This window comes from Colius striatus, chromosome 1 (genome assembly GCF_028858725.1).
Source record: "Colius striatus isolate bColStr4 chromosome 1, bColStr4.1.hap1, whole genome shotgun sequence".
In the NCBI taxonomy this organism is placed as follows: domain Eukaryota; kingdom Metazoa; phylum Chordata; class Aves; order Coliiformes; family Coliidae; genus Colius; species Colius striatus.
In genome coordinates this window covers 89,515,772-89,542,094 of record NC_084759.1, presented here as the reverse complement: position 1 = coordinate 89,542,094, position 26,323 = coordinate 89,515,772, and the positions used below count along the sequence as shown (strand labels likewise).

Sequence of the window (26,323 nt, the reverse complement as noted above, 5' to 3'; positions counted from 1 at the left end):
GACAGTTCCACTACTGCAACAGCTAAGGATGGAAATGAGTCCTCCACCTTTGAAATAACATTCTATTAAAGTTGGTTTTAATAAAATGAGCTTTGGATGAAATTTCAGATCTTGAAGTTACAGCAGAATTTTTTTTTTGTTGGATTCTGCTCACGTGTCCCCGATTGCTCATCAACATTTTGCTATAAGCAATAGGTTATGGTCAACTTCTTTTATCTCGGTGAAATATTGCATTCCTGGATTAGGAAAAAAAGCAGGATGTTTGTTATAAAACATTGTCAGGAATTCCCCCAGCTAATCCTCTCTTGCTTCTCTCCCAAAACTTTGAGACACAAAACATTGCTTTTGGAATGGGAGTAGTTTGCATTCTGTAACTCAGAAAAATATGACTCTTTCCGAACTCTTGGAGGCAGAGGTGGACCCGGTTGCATTGCAAAGAGCTGTTGGTTTGGTCTCCTACAGGCTCCTGTGACCATCCAAGCCAAGAAGAAAATGCATTTTATTTAGATCATGAAGGAAAGCTACAAAAAGTTTCTAAAGGTTGGTAGCTGCTCCATGAATTCACTCCCTACAGATTTCAACAAGCAGTCAGCAGTTGAAAATGCCTCTGAAAGTTTTCACTTCATTGCTGGCTGCATTCCCTCACCAGCTCTCTTCCTAACTGAGGTTAACTAAGGACAAGCCTTTAAAACGCAAGTATTTTAAAACAAGTTACCTTATTTTTTGCTGATTTGGCATCTATTTCCATGGAAACAGAAGTAAGAACTAGAAGCCAGTAGCTGAAGTTGGCTACAACACTGCTCTTGGCTTATTCTATTTCCATTTCCATGGAAACTGATGTAAGATCAGTGCAAACAAGAAAAAGTTTGCTTTTTTAAAACAAAAATTAACCCTTGCTTGATGTTCCCCTTCCAGATTCATTTGATGCCAGAACTGCATATACAAAGTCTAGGGAAATGCAAGCAAGATCAGCCCACATACCTTCATGAATCTGTGCATGCATGTGTGTTGCACGTGTGCACGTGTGTGCACTCCATTTTCTAACATGGATCTTCATAGTGATCAATTTACTTTAAGGATGCTAAAAATGACAAAGAAATGATGAACAAGAGAGTTAAGGAAGAGTAGTAAAAGAGTAACTGGTTGTGTCCTTAAGTTGACAGCACACTTTTCTGCTACAGGTTTATCATCTCCTGCATGGGTGTATCCAGGATGGAGGAGCATACTGAGTCCTGGAGCCTTTCACGAAGGTATCCCGCCTCCAACGGGCTCCATAAGGCTCTGTTCTGCAGCCCATGCCAGTCCTCAGGGCATCCCAGTCAGCACAAAGGTTTCTGTGTCATGAGGCTATTTCACAGGGAAAATGTCAAGTGGGAAAGCAGAGATGGGAGTAGAAAGAAGCAGCAGGGGAAAGAAAAAGAAGTGTGTGATATAAGGGACAATTGCCCCCTGTGGAGGTTAAAGGCAAGGGAGCAAAGCAATTTGATGAAAAGAAATGATATCTCCTTGCTAATTGCTTTCTAGGAGTTTTCTGGAATATCTCTCCACTGAAGCCATATATGGTGTCCACTTAGGCTAAACCCCTTGAAACTCAGATTTTAACATATCTTTTTCGGTTTTTTTTCTTTTTTCTTTTTGTCTTTTATCTGGCAATGTGCTGGAGCACGTCACAAGCCTTCGAAAGTCCCTGGAAATGTATGCAATTTAATGTGAAGCCAAGGCATTACAGACTGGATTACAGATTTTGCACAGGCTGGGGTTGACCACTATTCATGGAGCGTGAGCTATTCAGGTTCTGAGTTCATAAGTGAATCCGATCCAAGATTAAGTCACGTTTAGGGAATTGATTCACTCACTTACCATGCTTCATTAACAGGGATGTTGGTGTTTATCCTAGAAAACCTAGATCCACACAACTAAATCCCCATGTAGAAAAGCATTGAATCATATGTACCTGAGTCCTCCACAAGCCAAAACAAATATAGTTTATGTATACAATCTACTGTTTCACACTGTTGGACCCCAGACACTAATGCTTACATGTAGCAAAGGTTTTCCAGACTGCAGCAGTCTGCTTAGGCCTGGAGGGCTTTGGAGGAGTATACTTCATTTGATTGTTCTTTCTTATAAAATGCAAGGAGGAAGCTGGTGGGAGAAAATGGCTAAAGAGAAGGGACACACATCCTGTTACCAAAACATTAAAATATCAGATTTACAGCCAGAGAGAATAGAAGTCAGGGTTTTAAGAGTGAGGGGAAAAAAATAAAAAGAAAATCAATATGTTTCATGTCTTGATTCATTTTTTCTTCCAATTAATACACCTCTAGATGAGGCCAGTTTTTATGAACTTGTTCATGTCTACATCAGATGTAACAGCACTTGGTTTATATCAGTTCTGATTCTACCTGAACAGGAATCAATGCCTGAATATCAAACATTGTTAATGCAAGTGGAAAAAGTGTCGCTGCTATTGTTGCCTGCAATTGTCAGTTGCATGATTACAAGTACACTGAAGACTATATGCATTTTATCCTTTGGTACATGGGAAAAACAAAGGTCACTGCCTAGAGTGCACTTGTACTGTTAGAATTCATACCTGAATTCCCTAGTCCTAGCTCCAAGTATTGGTCAAGAAGACTCGCAAGTTTAGACAGAGCAGTCCACACATCATTCTCACAAAGTACCTCACCTTTCCTTCCATCCAGACAGCTCAAACGAGACAGCTAATGAAAAATCTGGATTACCATGATCCTACTCAAAAATAATTAACCAGATATTCCAATCTGATATACAAAACCCAAATGAGATCAAACAATTGGTATCTAGAATGAAAGGCGTGGTTTGACAAAGTTAGTAGTCTGCCACTGGGTCAAACATCTGTCACATTTTATTCTTTCGGGACACATTTTTTTAAAAGATATTTTTCCTTTACCAGGTAACTGTTTCGGAAGGAATCTTTCCATACCTATATTTTAAATGTGTTTCACTTTGGTCTTGGAAATCAGGCTGACATTTTAACAGCTTCAGTTTGTTAGCCAGACCATTCCAAGAGTGTCTCCCTACCATGCCATTTTTGTTGCAGATGACCCTGTTTTGTTCCATGTCTGCCTCACAGAGGAATTTGATAGAAAGTCTGAAGTTACAACACCAAAAAGTCTACGTTATTTTTAATCCTTCTAACTGTTTGGACACAGAATCAATAGCACATATCCAAGAAAAATATTGTGGGTAGGTCTTTCCCTTCTGGAGAATTGTATGATGTGAAAATATTTCTTGTTTTCTATAGAAAGAGGATCTTATTTATTTATTTGTTTTGCCTGGGGAGGGATGCTTTGTCTCTTTGCTGCAGTACTGTCAAAGGAAACCACGACGCATGTGCCAGTGTTTCAATGGCAATCACGTGGACTCAGACTAAGGAGCTGCTTTGCTGAGCCAGTGGTCCAGGAGCACATGCGCTGCCGTTGATGCTTCTGTTTGCAAGGCCACCAGTGACAGAGGGCCAAGTGCTCCTTAACAAGGAGCTTTGTTCCCTTTCCAGACAGCTCCTCCTCACCTCTTTCCTGCATGGTTTGTGCAGGAAGTGACCAGCAAACCCCATTCTGGTGTGCAGCCAGTTTTATTTTTCACTATCATTTTCCCTTAGGCTCGGGATGTCGGTATCTCATTTTCTGTCTGTGAACACTGATGAGCTGAAATCTGGAATCCACACTTTTTGCCGCTTGGCATGATCTCCCGCAAATTCTGCAAACACCACAGTAGCTGATAGCATTTGGTGGCCTTTTGTACTGACATTTCAGCCTCTCACAAACTAAAACTGGCCTTATCTGTTGGCCACAGTGCCTGAAGCTTTTCTTCTAGCTGGCTTTTTATTTCCAGCTGCCTTACCAGTATGCAGAGGCATAGATTTCCAAACAGCAGGTTTCCTCTTCAGTAGCAGAAGAATGGAATCAGGAAGAATCAAAAAATACCACAGATACAGAACAGTACCCAATTTCTTACATTATTAATAGAATAGATTATCAATGCTTCTGATAAATTACATCCAGGCTTATCAAACAATACTAAGTATTTCCTGGTGAGACAAGCATATGTCAATTTTTTATTCCTGTTTTAGTATTTTCATTGATTCAAAATGTAGAAAAAAATCCATATACACACACACACACACACATTGCCTGTCAAATCTTCACGTAGTGAAGTGTAAACATGCTCTACCAGCTCAGCTGTGATGTTTCACACCACCCACACCTCAGTGGCCCCTTTTTCTCTCTGTATTCGTAGTCTGGGCAGTGGGGTTTGGTTGCTTGCTTTTTTTTCTCCTCCACCTCCTCTCCCTTTCTCTTTCATCCTTCATCAAGAGTAAAAGGGAAATAAACAGGGTAGGGAGAATAAGAGTGTATAACAGAAGTTGTTCATTACAAATCCAACTGGAACAAAAATTTTCTCTTGTAGATCACTTCAAAACAGATGTTTCTTTCATAATCATGCAATCAGGAGGAAAATACAGAGAAAGGAAGTGATCACATCCTCCCAAATGTTATGAGTTTTATAGCATTTCAAAAAGGCACATTTTTCCTTTTGAAAGAATTGAAAATGTGTCAAGTCACTCTCACTATTAATCCATACATCCAGCCCGAATTGGGCTTGAAGTGTTAAGAAGCTTGATATCAAGTCTATACTGGTTACTTGGCAATAGTTTAATGATTATCTTGGATGTGATTAATGAAAAATACTGTTAAGAATAATCATGTTGCACCACACCCTGAGCTGACTTCCACTTTGTCCTGTGAAGCCACTCTGAGTGGCAGCCAAGGTCTTATCCGGGCCTTGCAGGCAGCAAGCCCACTGAGGACCTCAGGAAGAGCAGGAGCTTCTCCCAACAGAACTTTGGTTTTTCCTGTATTTTATTTCTCATCTGTGCGTGGCAGTGAGATGCAGCTCTTCTGCAACCCACCATACAACACTCTGTTGCTCAGCAACCCTATACTTGCTGAGAAGGCTCTTTTGCAGCAGTGACTCTGGGCTGAATTGGAAAAGGAGGTGATGTCAGACTAAAAATCTGTCACTTAGGTTGCCCATGCAGCAAGGCCCCTATGAACAGAAGCAGGTCACTAACAGCGAGGACCCTGTTGGTAATGTCAGCTGAGGAGTGGCAGCACTTCATCTTCTGCTCCTCTGCATGTGATCGGCTCTGCAGCTTTTAGAGGTGATTACCCAAAATTAATTAACTAATGAATTAATTAAAAAGGTCTCCTGCTCTGCAAATCCATTTCCAGTGTCCCAGTTGGTTCCAGAGCACGTCGCTGGCATCATGTTTTGCTTGGGGAGAGCCAGCCAACAGCAACAAGATGGAAAGAGGGCATCTGCAAGGCTTAGCCAGCAAGAAACCTAATCCTGGGGGCAGCCGGAGGTGCCTGGGGGAAGGTGGGCAGGAGACTGGCGTGGAAAAGGAAACAGCTGGATTACATTAGCAGATCAGTTAGAGACTGAGAAGTGGGCTAAGCAAAAAGTGTATTTCACCCTGTAAATACTTGGGAAAATCAGCCTGCCCTCTGCTTAGCTCATCCAGAGCCAGCAGCAGGGAGGAGAGGGAAGGGCAAGTCTTTTCACACCTCCACGAGCAGTTGAAGACCACAGCCGTACACCTCCAAACCCACAATCATTGAGGCCTTTAGAGACTGGGACCTGGAAGCTCCACTGCCCACAGGGTTGTGGCCAGGAGCAGGGCTCTGCTGCTGTATGGGTACCCACATGCTTCATGGCCTACAGAGAAAGGAGAGATCAGGACACAGAGGCTAAACAGACCCTTTTACCTCTGTGTGTAGAAACCAATCCAAAAGCTTTTCTGTGCCTGCTCTGACTTTGATAGGGCAGTATATGCATCTTGGTCCGTATCAGGAATGATTAGAAATTACAACTTCTAGAATACTAACTAGGCCTTTCCGTTAGGGCTGCCTGCTCCATGTTCTCAAGTGGTTAATGGTGGTGCATAGAAGTGTCTTGTTACAAGGCTTGTGAAGGTCCCGTGGGGTTGTTACAGCCAATCCATTGGCAGCTCTAGTAGACCATCAGTGCCCTGAAAATCCAACCTGCTACTCCCACCTGGCATAAGCAGATCTACAAAGCTCCTGCAGACCTGGCCATTCACCTCCTGACCACGATACCTACCATAAGGAAAGGAAAACAAGCTTGACATTACCTGCTGAACCATCTGAAAGAGAGGCTGATTTCAGCAGCACAGGCCCTCTCACAACACATAGCAAGCTGCAGTTTCCTGACCATCATTTTAGGCTATATCAGAGGTATGTGTACTCATTTTTAAGCTTTGTTTTCAGTGGCGTGAACGTGCCTGAGTGTTTCCTACACACATTTCTGCTTGGGGACAGCCAGCCTGAGCAAAAAAAGTGTTTGAGGGAACAAGAGGGCAAGTGTAAGGCCAGCAGCAAACTTCAGGTGAGTTGCTTTTATAACACTTCAATATGATATAGCTATGATAGACTGTAAGAAAGCACAACACATGCTCTTCCTAGGAAAATATAAGCATTGCTTTACACACGCCTGAACAATGCTGAAGCGCAAGACCAACACAGCCATCAAGGCATCATTAATGGAACAGAAACCCTGACATCCATGTAGTAGTTTTTCATGCCAGAAAGAGGGGTTTGCAGGGGTAAAGGCCTGATTACTAGCCCCAGAGGCTGAAGCCCTCCCTTTTCCATGGGTCACCCTGGGTCAGTGCAGGCTGAGACAGCAGGAGACAGGAGTCTGAGACTCTGCTTTTAAAATTACAATGGAAAATTGAAGACCAAAGGCAGGAGATTAAATTATTAAAGAAACTGAAGGATATGTACCTTCTATATTATGTAACGAAGATAAAGACAGATTGCTGGCATTTAATTTTGGTACCGTCCCGGGAATAGCTGGGCAGGGAGCAATGTGAACACAGCCAGTGTCACAGAGCTACTGTCAGGAAACAGTTGGGAAGGGCTGATTTCTGCAGAGGGGAAAGAAGCAATGTATCAGCAACAGGAAATGCCAGGGACAACCTTCTCAATGTGGGAAATAGTTAATTCTGGTGTTTAGCTCTTGTAGGGCTAATTCCACCAGCGTATTTCAAATTACTTTACACTGACATCCCACTTCCCTTTCAGCAGGGCTCATTGTCCTCTTTTGTCTGTGCTGTACCCTGTAGACAAACACTAAATATCAATATCTCCATTTTGCACATAGGGAATTCACCAGAGCATGGGAGATGAAGCGATGTTCCACAAAGGTAGGGAGCTGAGGAGAGATTCCAGATCTCCCGTGTGCCACAGCTAATGGGTGTCTGTGCTTGAAAGAGCTACCTTGCATTGTTAGGATCGTTATCCTCTGACTGCCCCTCTGGAAGGCAAGGAGTGGTGGCAGAGCCCAACGTGAACCCCTGGTTCACATATCCCTTAGTCCCATCTGGTTGCAGTTAAATGCTGAGCGGGTAACAAAGGATAGCTGCAATGCACTTTTTCATTTAAAAAATGTGGTAGGAAATTACTTGTCCACATGGTGAGAGCGGTAACAGAAGTCTTCAAAGCCTCAGTCTTCTGTCATGAGGAGATACAGCCCAGGAGAACCTCCTGCATCAGTCAAAACATGGCAGCTTGGGTTAGGAGAGGAGCAAAGCCTGGTGCCACCACAGCAGTGCACAAGATGCAACAAGGGATGCCCCTTACAGACATGTTTTTCTGGCCTCAAGTCTTTGGCTAATGAGGACAGATATTGAGTGTGATCACTGTAGATTTTCAGCATATTTGAAACCTCTGGCAAGTTCCTGCATTAGCCCATGTCCTTACCTCTACCTTATTTCCAGTACCAGCACCATCAGGAAAAGGTATTCAAAAGTAGGCAATTCTCGCTGAAAAGCCCCCTTTCTCAAAAGCAGTTTAGAGGCTGAGCTGTTATGTTGACTGGGTGTTTTGGAAAGCTTCAAGCTATTCTGCTTTCCATGGCATGAAGTACTGCGGTGCAACTGCTTCTAAACAACACTATTTTCAAGAAACAAAATAGTGATGAGGCCACTCGACAGTCTTTTAAGTGCTTTTGGGAGAAGAGGAAATCAAGCCAAGAAGCATCCGAGAAGTCAAGCGATGCACCATCACAAATCTCCAGGAATAACGCAGCACTAAGGGTTTGGCTTCTGGTAAAATGTGCATTTCTGCCATGCTATTATTCCTTCCAAATCACTTTTTACTAAATAGCCCACACATGCCCTTTGCTCCAGCGACAGGATATCCTTCATTTGTCTGCACAAAGTGCAGATGAGAGCTTCTTCATGTTGTTTTCCAAGTCGGCTGATGGGAGGGTCAGCAGGGGCCAAAGCAGCTGCACCAAGTAAAGGAAAGGTAGCCATGGCAACCCAAGTTATCTGCATCCTCCATGTATTTCCTTCTCTCCACCCTACATCGTATCTTTCCCACCCAAACCTCAAGCCGACAGAGCCAGTGACCAGCTGGCAGGATGGGGACTGTGGTGGGGTCTCACACACCCAGCATGTCTTGCCGTGTTTCAGGGCTCACTGCTGCAATCTGAGGTCATCAAAAAGAGACTAAAAGCATAGAAAGAGGTAACTTGCAAAAGGGCAGAGCTCTCCGCTACTGTAGATGGAGCACTGGATATGTTGCCTTTGCTCCAGAGCTGCAGATTCATTGATGCTGCTCCTGGTTTTGGCTTTGAGTTGTAAACCTTCCACAGCAGCAACAACTTCTCCGTCTGCACCTCACAGCACATCCAGCTACAGTTTTGGCCGGACTTTCCTGGGACTTGATAAATGCAACGCCTGCATTGGGACATCCATTTGCAAGAAATTCTTTAAGGAAGAAATAAGGTCAGAAACTCAGCACAGTAATTTTTAAAGCATTCTGCATAGTTACTTTGAAAGTTGCCTGTTTTAGTATTTCCAAGTACTTTAGTGGACGACAATGCAAGGAGTAACCTAGCATTAGGTTGCCATTACAGCTCTTAGTATTTTAATTAATATCTATAAGCTGCTGGTTTGTATCTTTTCTTTTAAAGCCACACAAACATGATCAGACTTCAGTCCTGAATTACAATTTGAAAGCGGCAGTAAAGGGCACAACTTTCTGCACGGAGAGTTGTTCCGAAACAATTCAAGGCAGTGATGGGGGAAGGGAAGGGGGAAGAAAGGAATCAGTGTGTTTAGAAGTACTGGAAATATTTTATTATGAGAAATTGAGTAAAGGCAAAGGAGGTTTATCTTGGTATGTTCCCAACAGACTATGGCAACTACAAACATATAAACATGCTATATAATTTTGTACCAGGTGCAACAACTCCAATGCAGAATTTCACGTGCCTGTTAACTAAGATCAAAAATGATCTAAACTTGCCTGAGGCATGAGGACTTTTGCACATCAGGTTATCTACATGCTTGAAAATAGACAGGGTTAAATTATCAGTACGCTTTTGGGGGTTTCTGTGAGAACTTGAAGGCAGAGGCAGAAATTGCCTCTGCCTCGAAGCAGATGAGACATACGCTGTCTGAGCGGTTGTCAGACTGATCCAATCAGTTTTAGGCTCAAAAGCAGAGCGTATCTGACGACAGCAGGGAAAATGTTCCCAGTGTATTTGAGGGAAAAGTTAAAAGCAGTGCTTGGCAGAGGAAAGGTTTATTGGGTCTGATATGATTTATAGAGCCATATGCACTTTCCTTTATAGATATAAAAGCCTGGGGGAGAAAAAATTGTTATAGTGAAATTGTATTTTTAATGTTATAGTGTAAGTGGTATAATGTTGGACAAATTACCATTTTTGTCTTAAAATATCCTATAAAATGTAGCAGAGTACAACCATAACGGTTTGTCTGAGATGGACTTGTAATACCAAACATCCATCTTTTCCTTACTTCCTCTGGAGCAAGGAAGCCTGTGGCTTTGCCATGCCAGAGAACTGCTTGTTGTGGCATAATAGTGCACCTGGTCCTCAATGCTTTGCCCTCTTGGCTTTCTTTCTCCCCTGGCTTGCACCAGGGCATGCAGAGGCACTAACAAGGACCAGACCAGCAGTGCTTCCAGCCCAGCCCAGGCTCCTGCCCTAAAAAGCTGGGTTGATGTACAATCAGCATGTTCACCTGGCTGACGTGGGCTGATGTGTGGGTGTGTTCGGTTGGCCTACATCCCAGTCTACTGTAGACCCTGTTCTCCTCACCTGTGCAGGGTTTTTAGGAGCCCACCACTGGGTACAACACAGCTTCCACACGCATAGCTCGCTGCAGGTGCACTGTTTCAGTTACCCTCCTTTAGCCACTGGGGAGGCTGGGGCTTCCTTCAGCCCTGCCAAAAATAGCAGTAGCCTTCTGCAGCAAGCAACTGCCTCTGGCTGTCTGGTAGCCAGCGGCACATTGCACCAGAGTGCAATAAAGAGGTGCTACCCCGGTGAAAGCAGAAGGCCTCCATGATGGATTTCTAGCAGGGACAGTGGGAAAGGGGTGTGGGTGTGCAGATGATTTGAGCAGTGTCCAGGATCACAGAGACCCAAATGTGTGGGAGCACGATGCTTCTGTCTCAGGGAAGGCAGAGGGACTTCCAAAAGGAGACTTTTTTTTCTATGCTGCAAGCCCACAGTCAGCTTCCCACAAGCAGTGCAGCACACAAGTACGTGATAAAATGCAGTTCTGCTCTGGGCGCTCTGGGAAGGGTAACTTTTAAAAACGTTCTCCTGAGCAGTCAGTCAGCTTCAGGCTTTCCTTTGAAGGGGTTAAACTTGTTCTCCTACTTGATTTCTCAAACAGCCAGGATTTTTTGGCAAGCAGAAGGTTAAACAGGGGAAATTTCAGTAGCACTTATGCTCTTTGATCCACCCCTGTGTACCTTTTCACATGTTCACAAAGGTGGATGGCACTTGGGCTTCTCTGTGTCAATCCTCATTAGAACATACTTCATTAAATCTCCATCATTTCTAGGAGCTGTGACACGCATTCACACTCCACTAAGGAGTAAGAAGATGTGGGGTTTGTTCCCAGAGCGGCTGGTGACTCATCTTGTGCTTTAATGTTCTTTACTTCCCTTATCTTTGCCCAACTTTACCCATCTGTAAATCCAACTACCCTGCCTGTCAACTGTCCAGAGAGCAGGGGGTAGCAAAAGTTTCATGAAATATTAGATTTTCAGAAGACCACAAAATTGAGCTGATCAAAACTATTTGAAGACTTGTGCCAATGCTGGTGATGGGCTTCAGCCAAAAGTAATGGAAAGGAAGTCTGAAAAACTTTGAATGCTGCGATTTTATATGACAATTCTTTATTTTTGGTTTTAAGACTTAGTTTTTAAAAAAACAACAAAAACTCACCATAAAACTCCAAATGCAAGCAAAATTATTTTAGCTAAAACAAAATACTCTGTTCTACCCAGGAAAAAAAAAAAAAAGAAAGAAAAGCAAGTTTGATTTTCTTCAATGTTTAGTTCTGGGTTGATTTAAAATCTGCAATCTCTGACTCAGTTGTTCACACAGATCTTATTGAAAGCCTTCATTAAAGCACATTCGGGACTCTAGCTGAAAGGCTTCATACAAGAGTGATTGATACAGCACAACTTGATGAGGAATCCTGAAAGTATCTAGCAAATGTGCCAGGCCAGTGCTGTGCTGCCCAGAAATGATGCCGAATACAGAATTGCCACGGCCCATGCCGGGTTCCCAGGCTTGCGTGGCTCTCCCCTGGGAGCTCTGCAGAGGAAATCGTTCCATCTGCACTCAAATTCATGCTCAGCCCTGGATTTCACACATCCACACGCTGCTTGCATGCAGGAGGCGGTGCTTTCTGGAATCTGCCCGGCATGAGCTTCCCCGCACGCACACGTTTGAGCCAAATCACAAGGCACATTGTGCTGAACTTAAAGAAAGAGAATCTCAGCCCATAGCCATCTCTTCCCTGTACGTGCCTGGCACACTGTGCCTGCTCTGCAGATTAGGCACTGGGAGGGGTCGTGGTGCACAGCAAATTGCAATGAGGCACAGCAATTATTCTCCGCTCTTTAGTCCTAGCTCAAAAGCATACCAAAAAAAAAAACCAAAACCCCACCCCAAACCAAACAAGGCATTTATTTTCATCTCAGATGCCCTAATTGCAGAGAAGCTTAAATGTCATTTTGGGCAAAACGCCTAAATGACAGAAATGCTTGAATTCTCCAATCTGCTCATGCAAGGGGACAGGCACTTTCACTTCTGGTCAGCCTACATATCCAAGGCAAATCTTTTGAAAGAGGAATATGGCTTGATCTGGGAGCTGAAGCAGCACAAGCACCAAAATTTTGGGGAGACTGGCTTCCACCTCATCCACTCGTCCTTTCCCTGGAGCTGAGCTACACAGAGTCCATAGTGGGGAAGGGGAGAAAAGCTCTGTCTTCAAGAGGGGCTGTGGAGAGAAAAGACAGTCTCTGATGGTGGAGGGCAGCTGACGTCACTGAGTCAATTACTGGTCTGAAATCAGAGGAAATTAATCCCTCTAAAATTTCTTTGTGCCAATTTCCCAACTGGAAGTTGAAAGAAAAGATCAGCTTCAGCTATCTGATTTTTTTTTTAACATCTTTTAATCTGACTCCAGCTAGCTGGTCCTGCAGGGAACTTCTTGCCTCTCCTGTTTCACGTCTGAGCTACCAGCTTTAATTTATGGCGAGATTAAATTAGAATATGCTTTCTTACACACTCGGGAAAGAGTATCGTTAGGAGATCTTAAAGGCAGCGGGTGCATGACGTTGGCCAAACCAAAGGTCAGAGTTCAGCTGCTTTCTGAGAGCAGGTTACAGACACACTTACAAAACAAGCACCGCGCTCCTCTGCTCCTACATGTGCAAGGCGTGTGTGGGCAGGGCTGAGGAGGCTGCCGAGACACACAAAAAATTGTCACAGCCTAATTATCTGGCCCATATGTTCCTCTCTGGTGCCTGTATAGGAGGAGTAAATTGGTGCAAGATCTCCATGGCTACAGTGGTGCCATCTGCCCAGGGCACATATCTGCCCCATGACACCTCAAACTCCACTGATGACTGAGGAGGTCACTCATCCTGGATGCTAAATTACAGCCAGTGACGTTGGGGGCCAGGATCCGCCAACCCCAGTACTAAGGCCACCACCTCAAGCCAAGAGGTCATTTTGGTACTCCCAAATACATTCATTGTCAGGAGGTTTCATTCTGCGGCGTCCCTTACATGTCTTAACTCCTTTTTTGGACCTCTTTCTCTGGGATTAAGGGAAATTAAAAACACTAGGGATTCCCTGTGAACCAAAACCCTGCAACCTTCTCCCTTCCATCCTTCTCTGTATGTGGCCCAAATGACTCCATTTGGGCATTTTGTCCCCTACCCCACAGCAGTCTTCATGACAAGGCATGGCTCAAGTGGAAAGCAAAGATGGGCATTTTTGCCAAAGTGCTTTTCCTCGGCCAATGATGTCTTTGCCCCACCTGCCTCACCCCAATGCTCAGATCTGCCTGCCCAGGGCCACTGGGCCTTTGCCATGCAATGGCAGAAAGGCCCTGGGGCCTGTATGTAGGGGAGCAACTGCGGTGGCTCTGGCATTGTGCGGGTGTCCGTGTGGCTTCTTAACCCGCTCTCTGTGGGGCTCTCGTTTTGGTTTGGCAGGTTTGATACCTGGCTTTCTTCTCATTTAAAGCTGCCCCCCAGCTACCTGCTCAGCTACTCGGGCAACTACACCGACGATGCCAAGAGCTGGCGGATGGTTGACATCACCCGGCTGACCTCCAAGTACCAGCATGATCGGGCTGACAAGCGCATCTGCACCTCCCTGATGAAGACGAAGACCTGCAGCCTGGAGAATGCCCTGCGCCGCACGCACCGCTTCCAGAAGTGGCTGCAGGCCAAACGCCTTACCCCTGACCTGGTCCAGGTCTGTTCCCTATGCAGCAGGGGGAAGTAAAAGGGAAAGGGATTCCCACGGGGGGTGTTGTGTGGTTTTTGAGAGGGGAAGAAGGGTCTGAAGGAGACATGATTGTGTCTTACAGGGTGGAGAGGGAGTTTGGGTGAATGGCTGACCCTTTCCTTTCTGCCTTGGCTGGTGGAGAGGAAGCAGTACTATTTTCCCTGTGTCTGAATCCACTCACCATGAGGGAGAGATAAACTGAGGCCTCAATGGGAAGAAGAGAGTCTGAAGCCCAGGATCAAGCTTTCACCAGCCTTAGGTAATGCTGTGGCACAGCCTGGGCAGGGCTGTGGTTCAGCCTTGGGAATGAGGGCACCAGCTCCCGACGTCTTGATTAGGCTGAGGCTGAAGGCCCATGGAATGCCATAGCCTTTACTGGCTTCAGGCATGGAGTAGCATGAGCCCATGCACTCAAATATGGCAACAGCTCGAGCAGGGGTAGTTCTGCTGCGGTTTTAACCAGCTTTCTATCATGTCTCTGCATGAGACATTTCTTTTTGCCACAAAGTCATAAACAAAAGGGTAGCACATGCCTTGAGAGTGATCTTGCTATGGGCTGGGGACCAGGACAACTTGGTCCCCTCTGCTTGTGGCTGCAGGGCAAGTGGCACGGTGGTTGAAAGCAGAGTCATGATTCCTTATCTGCCTGTCACCTATAGCAAATGATTTCAGGCACTAAGAAGCATGCTGCCCTTTCTGTCACAGTCCTGGGGTGTCACGGTTGAAGCCAGGACAGGCATGCTGGAGTAGAGTTGCTGCCACCAGGTAGACAGACAGCTGTGGCATGGGGAGATGGACACACAGGCAGTGCTGCAGGGACAGAGCAGAGCAAAGTTGGCATCTGAGTGCTGCCCACACCAAGAGAAGCCACGGGCAGCTAGGGATGGCCATATGGCTGGGGAGTGTGTTTTACAGCTGCTGTCTTGCATTTGAGAGCAAAAGTCCCCTCCTCAAATGTATATGCGTTCCCCATCCAAACAACACCAGAGCATTGCAATAACAGTGGCAAGGGCAGGGGCCAGAAGCAAGGCCTTCTCTCAACAAGACCCTGAGATGCAAAGAACGATTATTCCAGTACTTCTCCTGCTTTCAAGAGAGAAATGGCTGCCTCCTCCTGCCTGCACGATGCTGCATCTGCTCAGCTTTGTTGAGTGCTAAAGTTATGCTGCTTTAGTTTTTCTGCTGCTACCCTATGGAGCAGCATGCCTGAGGAAGAGGAGTGGCAGATCCCATGCTTCAGAAGCAGCAGCAGCAGTGGCAGGGCTAGTGCTTGAGCTGCACTGAGAAAGACTCACCTGAATCTCTGACAGTCCCTTATGGTAAGTCACCCTTGAAGCTGGCACACACCTGGGAGCTGAGGTGCAGGTTGACATGTGCCAGACAGGGAAACATTTTTTCTGGAGCAAAACTACACTGTACTTTGTATAGTAACCTCAGATGAGGCACCAGGGAGAGGAGAAAGATTTGCATCACTTCCACTCAGAGCATCCTGAGCTTATGGGCCATGAGCAGGGAAAACTCCTCCCCAGAATGCCAGGCAGCAGCTTCCCAGGCATCTGCTGGCCACTGCTGTCTTCCAAGGCAGCCTTGCTGGAGCATCCAAAGGGTTTGTGCAAAACTATACTGCCCCTACAGCAGTGCTATGTGAAAGGGAAGGAGTCAAGAGCTTAAAACTTCCATTTGCTGAGCTGAGTGAAAAAATAACTGGAGAAATGAGGTTCTGTGATATCTCAGATCTGCTGCAAAGTTAAATCATTAGCTGAGCCCAAATCCTTCTCCTTAAAAGGCTCCTGGTGTGCTATACAGTTTTATGTGCCTCATCCTCTCTGAAGTGTTACTCATGGCTGAGCTGGCTGGATTGCTCACACGCACACACACACATGTGCATGCACACACGCACATGCAGCACCACACAGACACTTGGGCTGTGGCACCCTGGCCTTGCAGTGATTCAAGTTTCTCCCGGGGCACTTGAATTTGCCCATGCATCAGTGAGAAGCTGAGCTGGCTCTGGCTCCAAGTTGCCTCCAAAGTGAATTTGGGGACCAACCTGGGGAGATGCACCTAGAGACAAACTCCCTGGGATGTTTCAGCAACTCCTGCAGATATTCAGTTGGAGGGGGCACAGGAGGCTGCAGGAAGGCCCAAAGCTTTGCATATCGGCTTCGGGACTGCTGTGCTCATGTTTTCATGGTTCTTTGTTTCTGTAAATCAAGGAAAGAAATCTAAACCCGGATAGAAATCCCTTCTAACAGCATATAGGCTTGAATACACAGAAGAGCATAGCAATCCAGAGATCCTGAGGCCTACCATCACCCCGTCCAAATTTTGGCAGCAATTGCTACTTAAGATTGGGCATATGCTCTAAAAAATGTCTGCATGTCTTACAGGGGTCTGAACTGAAAGCACCCTATGGCAACATTTTAGTTATACAGTGTGTGTGAGTTTGTATGTGAGCCCTCCTCAGCCTCATTGTATGGGTCACCACAGGTTAGGGGCTGATTTCCCCCCCCCCCCCCCCCCCAGGCTGCCCAGCCCCAAAGAGCCAGGGATGTCCTTCCTCTCTGCGCAACCCCATGCCTTCCTCCAAGCCAAAAGCTGCAGGAGCACCTCTGCCTGCACCCCAGCCCAGCGCTCCTGCCCCTCTGCAATGATTGCTGGGAAAGCACATGCTGGTAACCCAGCACAAGCTATTGCAGGAGAGTGTTTCTTGGAGGTACTGTATGTCACTGCAAATACTTAACCTGCAGCACAGCTCTTCTGTCTTAATTTTCCTCCCTCTTTCTTTTTGGAGGTGTTAACAGCACACTACTCTTGGTGCCTAACACTATGTTCACCCTGTTTCACAGAGCTGCAGTCACTCAGCAGTCTCTGTACTCTGCTCCCTGCAGTTTTCCTACACAGCTGCACCAAGGAAAGCTAATGAGCTCAGGTAATTTTGTCTTACAGAGCAAAGAATTCCGACAAACTGTAACATGCTTGAATCAAAATGATAGGCCATGAAGTAATGTTTTTTCACTGTACACTGCCCGTCCTTCCTGATCCAGCCATCAGCCAAGCTGCCTGCCACAGTCATTATTTCATCTGCTACAATGAAAAACTTTATTGGATGCAGCAAAGTCTTCAGTGTTCAAATTCAGCCTGTCTTGGAGATGAGCAGGATTTAGCTGGGGCTCAGCCTGCATGGTAGCCCCAGACACATGCTGTTTCACTCAGGAGCTCATCACCTCAATCCATACTGTGTGCTCTTCCTGTTGGAGAGAGAGAGGAGGAACAAGAACAAAGTGGGTTAGTTTCAGCACAGATCACCCACAGGGCAAATTTACAGTCCTCCATACAAAGTGCAGCCTGGAAAATGCTGAAGGCAGGCAGATGAAAAGAATGCCAAGGTGGAAAGTCAGGCATTTTCATCCCCGTAGCTTCACAAGACATCCTTAGTTTCTTTCTTGTGGGGATGAGTGAAACCTCTGGATTCAAACAGCCAGAAGCTGCAGGTGCTTTGACACCTACATCCAAGTGTTTCACCCTGGAGCCCACCCTAAATTTGGTTGTTCCGTGAAGTTGCACATGGTACTGCATGGGGGGCAGGAGGCAGCTGTGCTCCTGATCTGTACCATCCCTCCTTGGGTTGGCTGAAGAGGAAGCAGAGTGAGAAGTTGTCTTCCAGAGGTTGCCTTTACATCAGAGTGAATCCTAGATGTGCATACATATGCACACATGGGATTTTAAAATATATCACATACTGTGCAGTGAGGGGAAAGAAGAATCACAGCTGAGTGTAGGTCAACTTTGCAGGAACTAGTGATTTTCAGATATAAAAATGTGGGTATTTAATCAAAGTAAATAAGAAGCCTTCAATATCAATCGCAAACTGCCGGTCTCAGGCCAGCTGGGATCGGGGTGACATGCTGAAACATACAAAACCCACTCTGGTTTGCTGAAGGGAGAGCATTCCCAAAAGCAAATGTGGCTCTGCTATATGCAAGCCCCCAATTTATTGTCAAAGTTGCACAATATCTGGTTTTGCTTTTACATCCTACTGACCTTCAGGCTTTGCCTGTTTTCCACTCTCATGCTGCAGCTTCTCACGCTCACAATCGGGCATTCTATAACATTGCCTCATTCACCAGCAATCAGTCTCATATTCTGAAGGTCAGTTTACATTTTTGCCAATTACCAGTTCTTTATTCCCATAGCAAACAAAATATCAGACTACGAGGTCTTATTCTCTCAGGAGATAAGATGCTGCAAAGGACTTAAGAGATTCTCAGCTAAATCGATATCTCCAGTGTTTTGAGTATGTGTAGTTCAAATTTTTCTTCCATTGATAGTTCTTGTCTGTTTTACAACTCTTGTCTCCTTGTCTGCTGTAAGGACATCTCCATCTGTCTACTGGAAGGGGAGGCCCTACTCCTCTGAAACACTCGAGCAGGTGCTGAGCTTTGACTCCATTGACTATTAGCTGAGCTGAAATCAGAAGGCCTCATTGTCCAGTTCTGGTGGATCAAGGCTTCTTTGAATTGTAGGAAGCTGTGCCAATGGTTGATGTAAATGTGGCAACAATGAGCCCTGCTCCTCTGCTCCCACACTGCCACTAGTCTGCCTGAAATGGTTTTTCAAGAGATAAGCAGCCGTGATCACCATGTGCAGTTCATGGCCACATCTGTGTTAAGAGGATGAACTCTGATCTGGGAAAAAGTCCTAGTTACAACTTTCATGGGTTCTCTGTCATCCTGATTTCTGTTCCTGTTGTGTACACTTAAAGGTCTCAGCTCTTGTGTTGCAGACTCCTGGAAACAGCAAGGCTTCCTAACTTTGTCTGCAAATATTTGCATACACACTGAGCTGCAAGAGATTTTCTCCACCATTTCTGTCTTACTCAACACAGTTCTGCTCATTTTCTCACTTCTCCTTCAAAGGGAAAGTGATAGAGCCAGCCACAATGTGCCTGCTAGTACTGAGATATGGAAATCTATAGCCATCCCTTCTCTCTCCTCCTTCTATGGTTGTAGATAATTAGTTGAAAAAATATTTCTTCCACAAGGCTACACCAGAGAAGACAACTGTACAAAGACTTGTACCTAGAACTGAGGGGGGGGGGGGGGGGGGCATTATTTGTTTGCTTTATTCTCTTGGGATTCTTTGATTGTTTTATTGTGGTCAGCAGAACCAGGGAAGTGATTGTGTCCCTGTACTCAGCACTGGTGAGGCCACACCTCGACTATTGTGTTCAGTTTTGAGCCCTTCACTAACAAGAGCGACATGCAGGTGCTGGGGAGTGTCCAAGAACAGGCATTGAAACTAGTGAAGGATCTGGAGAATAAGACCTATGAGGAGTGACTGGGGTAATGGGGGTAATTTACTGGGGTAAATTGTTTGGTCTGGAGAAGAGGCTGAGGGGAGACAGGATCACTCTCTACAACTACCTGAAAGGGGGTTGTAGTGAGGTGGGAGTCAGTCTCTTCTCCCAGGTAACAAATGATGGGACAAGAGGAAACTGCCTTAAGTTGCACCAGGGGAGGTTTAGATTGAAAAAACCTTTTCTCTGAGAGGGTTCTGAGATACTGGCACAGGCTGTCCAGGAAGATGGTAGAGTCACTATCCCTGGAGATATTTAAAAGCTGTGTAGATGAGGTGCCTAGGGAGAAATGGTTTAGTGGTGGGCTTAGCAGAGTTAGGTTAGTGGTTGGATTCAATGATCTTAAAGGTCTTTTGAAACCAAAACAAGTCTATTATTCTAACATTCCAGTTTGAAGTTGAGTTTCCCAGGTTATTGGCATTTAGGACTTGTTTCATGAAACCAATGGCCAAGGAGGGAATGGTTAGAACTCAACTCACTGAGGCTGGCAGGGAGGCAGAAGAGGGGATGTGTGAAGTCCAGTCCCCTTTCTACCTCCAACTGGGAAAATGGCATACTCCTTGCTTTCCTTGTTCTTCATTTCTTTGTTGTGGCTGGGTAGTCAAGTGTTTTATGCCAAATGAACAGCTCGCACAGGAAGGGCTGAGAGAGACCTACCTCAGAGTTACCAAATGACTTCGGGAGATGCTGAGTCAAATCTTTGCTCTCAGCATGAAGAGTGGCAGGGAGCAAAGTGAACTCCAGTGCCCTTTCTCTAAAACACAGCTCTCAGCCATGAAATTATAAAGAAAACACAAAAGAGTAAATTTGGCTGCTGGGATCATTTGGAAGAAAAAAAACTTAGCAAAAATCTGATTCCCTTCCCCAGCAGAGGCATGGCAGGGCAGCATTTCTGTGCCACCATGGGCAACTGTCCATCATAGAATCATAGAATGGTAGGGTTGGAAGGGACTTTTAGAGATCATACATCGACTCTCTGTGGCTATTAAGGAAGGCTGACTTCAGAAAAAAGGTCATTTTTGACTATGAAGATATAAATTTCTGTGCCATTTATCCCAGCCATAGATGGCTTGTGCAGGTCGACGAGCCCAACTTTCAAATCAGAAAGGGGAAATACAGTGGTGGTTGACTCTGTTAGCCCAGCTGTTCCAACAGTTCTGAATTTGTTGCTGGTATTTACAAAAATTATGCACAGGCTATTCAACTTTGGTTTTGATAGCTAATACACAAGTTTATCAAAGAGAGAGTATATCCTGTGCTTGTACTCACACACTGTGTTTATTTACACTTTTAAAGCATGTTTACTGACCTCAGCAAATAGTATTTCCAAGAAAGCTGCTCACGGGTTAAGCAGATAGCGAAGAGATCTGAAGACATTATTTAACAAGGGGAGTGACTCACTGGCTTAATGATGGGGTGGCCTCCACCAGCGAGCCAGGATGCCAGGGCTGAAAACCCAGGTGGAGGGAGGAGGCCCACAGTCAGAGGAGATGTAGGGAAGTGGGGTTTGCAGTGAAGACCGGCTGCCATTTTGGAAACCTGGGTTGTGAATGAGCGTTTTTGGGTGATGCGGGGTTTTTTTTCCTAGGACGTGTTTGCTGTAGAGATCCCTCTCATGTGCAGAGGGCAGAGCACAGAGGTGTGTGTACCCTCAGCACAGGCCAAGCACCTTGCGCCATCTCAGACTGGAAAATAAACACTTTTGTCATGTTTTCTTTTGTCAGGGCCTGTCTAGCCCAATGCTGCGCTGCCCATCCCAGCGTCTCCTGGACAGGATAGTGAGGCGCTATGCTGAAGTGCCAGATGCTGGCAGCATCTACATGGACCACCTCACTGACCGGGACAAACTGCGCCTCTTGTACACCCTGGCAGTGAATTCACACCCCATCTTGTTACAGGTGCGTTACCACCTTGCCCTGGCTTGAAAAGCCCCTCGCAAGAGAAACCTACCGTGAGACGGTCACTGGGCCCCAGCTGCAGAGAAGCTGACAAAGGGCTACCAAGATGGTCAGGGGACTGGAACATCTTTCCTGTAAGGACAGACTGTGTGACTTGAGGCTGTTTAGCCTAGAAAAGAGATAGCTGAGGGGGAACTTCATCAACACTTATAAGTACCTAAAGGGTAGATGTCAACAGGATGAGGTGACACTTTCTTCTGTAGTGTCCACAAACAGGAAAAGAGGTAATGCAAATGAGCTGGACACAAAAAGCCCTGCAGGAACACAAGAAAAAGTTCTTTACTGTGAGAGTGAGGGAGGCCTGGCACAGGCTGCCCAGGGAGGGTGTGGTGTCTCCTTCTCTGGAGGTTTTCAAACCCACCTGGGTGCATTCCTGTGTGACCTGATAGAGGTGAACCTGCTTTAGCAAGGGGTTGGGTTGGATGATCTCTAGAGGTCCCTTCCAACCTCCACCATTCTGTGATTCTGTGAAGTCCCAGCCCTACCCTTTGGCAAGCTACAAAGCCTTCATAAATCTTGTTTCTTCTACAGGGCTGGATGGCTGAAGCCAGGCAGAGTCTGGCAGCGCCCCTTTCATCAGCCTGTGAAGTTGCAGAGAGTCACGGATGCCCAGCCCCTTAAGTAAATCAGAACTTAGGCAGTTTCTTGCACTAATGCCCTGTGAAAGCCAGGTTTTTTACACATCCCCGATACTTCACAGTGGTATGTTTACATTGCTAATATATTACTTAAAACCACAGTCTGCTTATAAAAAAAGAGCATATTTTAGCATGGGAGGATCAAGATGCAGAGTGTTGAGGTTGTACATGGGGAGGGCTGATTTAGCAGACTCCATGTGCCAGAGCTGGTTTTTTTCTGTTTGCATGCTGCTGGTAACTAGCTTCATGGTAAAGTGCTGCTTTGCAGAGGTGTTTGATGGAATCACAAATACAAGTGAGCTCTGAGTTTGAAGGCAGAAAGCTGGGAGGCCTCATGCCTGGTCCCCTGCTGGCATGCCTGGCATGTGCCTCTTCTCTTTCCTTACAAACGCCTCTGAGGGAATATTCTCACCTTTCCCCATCACCACCCCATCTTTAGTCCTCATTGCTGTTTCTTGGAACCATTTCATTTTCCATGAAGAAGAGAGGCAGCAACAGCATCCATCTCTTGCTCCAGGTCACTGCTGCCCTCAGCAGCGCAAAGGGCTCAGCCAGGTCCCAGGAAGGGAGAATGATGTTCATGCTCTGGGAGTTTACTGAGGTCAATCAGCCACCCCAGGCACAGCTCGCTGGGGCACGAGGCTGTGGCTCTCAGCATTGGAAAAATATGGGGATGCAGCTTAAAGAAGTAAAATATGACAAAAAGAAATGGCTTGATTTTACATAGGTGCCCAAGATGCCTTCACAACAGAAAGGAGAAGCAACTTTAAACATGAAACTGTATGAGTTCATAACTGTGCCTTGGCAGGGGCTGGGGAGTTGGGGAGACAGACAAGGTGCAATGTAAATCTCAGAAAGCTTTGTGTTGGCATGGCTTGGAAGTCATGCAAGTTGGCTTCTACCTGGGATAACTGCCTTGCTAGTACAAGCTGCAGTGATGCAAGGAGCCCAGCCCAGGTGTCTCCACTGTAGCAAACACCCAGAATTTCTGTCCCTGAGACTGAAAAGTGTCTTACAAAAGAGACTAGGCAGTTCTTACAAATTACCAAAAGCTGCTTTATCCCCATCTCACCTCCAAGCCATGACTTCAGCTATGCAGTGCTCATGAGGGACTCATCAAAGGCTCTGTAAAGACACCTAAAATTAGCAAACACCGAGCACTTCTGTCCCTGAGACAGAATAAACACCCATCACTGTCCCTGACACTGCAAAGTCTCTTACAAAACAGCCAGGCAGTTCTTACAAATTAGAAAAAGCTGCTTTAGGTCCACCTCACCTTCAAACTGTGACTTCAGCTATGCAGTGTTCGTGAGGGACCCGTCAAAGGCTCCATAAAGACAACTAAAATTAGCTCTTTTGTGGGTAAAATTTTCATGAATCTGAAATCTATTATTATCTTGGACTTTCTGGTTAGTCTCCTTCACAGAATGAATCTTGAAACACCAGATTCTTCTTCCTTAATTGAAAAAAGAAAAGAAAAAGGTAAAAAAAAGCACTACCCCAGGATGGAGCAGAGCCTTCCCTGGAACCTAGGGCAGGCCAAGGTGAGGAAGGGTGCTGGATTGCTTTAGAAACCAAAACACCGTGCTGATGCTGCTGCCTGAGGCCAACTAGGGCACTCTAAAGTCCTCTGGAGGGAGTTGGGTTCATGGGCAGGGTGCAGGGGCTGGAGGGCAGGGACAATCCTCTCATTCCTGCTTTCCCTGGCAGATCTTCCCTGACGTGGAGGGATGGCCGTTCCCAAGGTACCTGGGCTCCTGCGGGCGGCTGGTGGTCAGTGCCAGCACCCGGCCCCTGCGCGACTTCTACGGCGCGGCCCCCGAGGTGGTCGCTGACCTGGCCCTCCAGCTCCTCGCCGTCCTCCGCTCCATGGGCAACAACGACCTCAACTATTTCTTCTACTTCACCAACGTGGATGCTGGCACCTTTGGCGTGTTTAGCAACGGGCATCTGTTCATCAGGGATGCCAGCATGCTGGGCATCATTGACAAGGAGGAAGGTACGCAGCAGGCTCGGTGGCTGCACGTCTGTTGCAGGAGGGCTTAGCGAGGCAGGGGAAGCAAAGCTTTCACCTGCTGTGGTGAAAAAAACAGCTCATCTGGTTTCTGTTTCATCAACTAAACATTGCTTGCTAAATTAAACAGTGAAAAGTTCACAGAGAGATTTGCAAGTATCTAAAGAGTGGACATCAGGAGGATGGGGCAACACTTTTTTCTGTAGTCTCCAGTCAGAGGACTGTAGAATCATAGAATGGTAGGGTTGGAAGGGACCTCCAGAGATCATCTAGTCCAACCCCTCAGTGGTAACAGACATAAGATGGAGCACAAATAGTTCCACTTAAACATGAGGAGAAATGTCTTTTCTGTGAGGATGAGGCAGCATTGACAGTGACTGCCCAGGGGTTTTTTGAAGCCTCCTTCACTGGAGTTTTTCAAACCCACCTAGACACGTGCCTGTGTAACCTGATTGAGGTGAACCTGTTTTAGCAGGGGACTGGAGTGGATGATCTCTAGAAGTCCAACCCCTACCATTCTGTGATTCTATGATTTACTGACAGCAAAAGCATCAGCAACTCCTGTCGCCCTAGCTCTGAGTCAGCAAGGTGACAGGCATTTTGCTTGTGTTGCCAGGGATTTGGTGACAAAATCCACCTTTTTTGTCATTTTTTACATAAAATCAAGGGTCACTTTTCACAGATTACATTTGTCTACTCCTCGAAGTAGAGCCAGTCAAAGACTATTCCTCTACTAATCTAACAATTTCATTCTGAAGGTTCAAAGTTTCAGAAGGCCTTTTCTCAGCTTACACATTCAGCTGAGCAGATCTCAAATATTCAGAAGCAGCTGTCAGAGAATTTTCCACCAGGTTCTTTTTTCTTGTCCCAACAGCTATTACTGTTAAATTGACTCCGGCTAGATGAGCTGTTGTTGCAATTTAACGATTTTTTGGTAACACGGTAAAACTATGGGTTTGGCTATTTGTGGTGGTTTTTGTAGGAACTCTGCATTTTAGGTTAGCACTCCGGTTCTTGTCACTTTTTTTTCTGCATCAGTTGGACTTGACAGACTACTCTCCAGTTCCTCTGGTGGGTGGTTCTGCAGATCTCTGCCATTCAGAAAAATTAGCGTGTTTCAGGAGTGAGAAATCTGTCCCATACGCTGCTACAGCACAGTGAAAGAGACGTAACAAACACCATGTTAATACAGAGGTACAGACACCTGTAATTATCTGAGATGTCACTGCTATGTTCCTAAAAACCAGTTTAATTGTCTCTAACAGGGAGCCAGCTGACTGACAGCCAACAGGAGTACAAAGATATATTTAGCTGTTTGACTGTGGACTGCCAGTCTTCATTTTTGTCCTGTAACTCCATCGGAGAGGAGCACAGCTTCGTCCTGGTGTGTCAAGAGCTTTTGCCTAAGCTGCTGAAGGGGAAATTCCGGCAACCAGTGCAGGAGAAAATAGACAGCTTCCTGCAGCACTGCGCCAATGGCCTCACCGATGACCAGGGTGTCAAAGAGGCGGTTACAAAGCTGGCAGAGCTCCTGAAACCACTGCGGTCTTGTGATTCCAGGTTTGCCTACCGCTACCCTGACTGCAAATACAGTGACAAATACTGATGGCTTCTGAGGAGGAGTCCCCCAAGAAGGATTGGGGTGATGTCAGCCCCTTGCCGGTGCAGGAAGCAAGAGAGAACAAGGGTAGCTGGAAAATGTTGCTCCAAATCTGGGGCTGCTTCATCACGGTGGAGGAAGAGGGAAGAGAGTGCACACGGGATTTATTGTTCATCTCCCAGAGATGCATTTCTTAGTTGGGATGTTAGGCAAGACGTAAGGCTCATGGATTATTAGCATTATCATAAGTGACAGGGGCTACAGGATTAATAAATCTCATTCACGTATTTCAGCCTTGGAAGAGTTTTCCATGCCATTCATTACAAAGAAACTCTCTGAAGGCAGCAGGCTCACAACTAGCTAGATAGAGGATCTTTATTACCAAGCAAGCCTTTCTGATTGAGATGATATATGCTTAGTGTGGGATGGATGGAAGCATTTAAAACTTTCCTTGGGGAGGATATTTAATGTGCTAAAAATCATAAATAAACTGAACCACCAGATCAGTTCTGTACCATCACAGATCACTTTTATAAAATATCTCTATTTTATTGCTACTGTGGCACACGGAACAGAAAGACGCAATCAACGGCATTAAAAAGCTGAGAGGTCCTATGTCTCTTGAGACTTAATTTCTCTAATCCCCAAGTATAATAACTTTTAGTCTTTCCCAAATTGACAGGCAGTAATTGGAGACTAATGAAGGTTTTTGTTTTAAGATCAGAAAAAGCTCTGGAAGGTGATTGTCCAGCATATACTATCACATTTTTCTCTCTAAAGATAAATGGAGGAACCATTTGCACAAACCCATTCAAATGGGGAAATTAC

At 45.7% G+C, this 26,323-nt stretch overlaps 1 protein-coding gene across 1 annotated transcript; it reads left to right on the top strand.

Moving 5' to 3' along the window:
- Nucleotides 1–8,464: 8,464 nt before the first annotated feature.
- Nucleotides 8,465–26,107, top strand: DIPK2B (divergent protein kinase domain 2B). The gene is made up of 5 exons (XM_010209214.2): nucleotides 8,465–8,860; nucleotides 13,629–13,893; nucleotides 21,010–21,183; nucleotides 23,592–23,880; nucleotides 25,161–26,107. The coding sequence occupies exons 1-5, from the start codon at nucleotides 8,637–8,639 to the stop codon at nucleotides 25,499–25,501; spliced, it is 1,293 nt and encodes a 430-aa protein (XP_010207516.1). The 5' UTR covers nucleotides 8,465–8,636; the 3' UTR covers nucleotides 25,502–26,107.
- The last annotated feature ends 216 nt before the right edge of the window (nucleotides 26,108–26,323 follow it).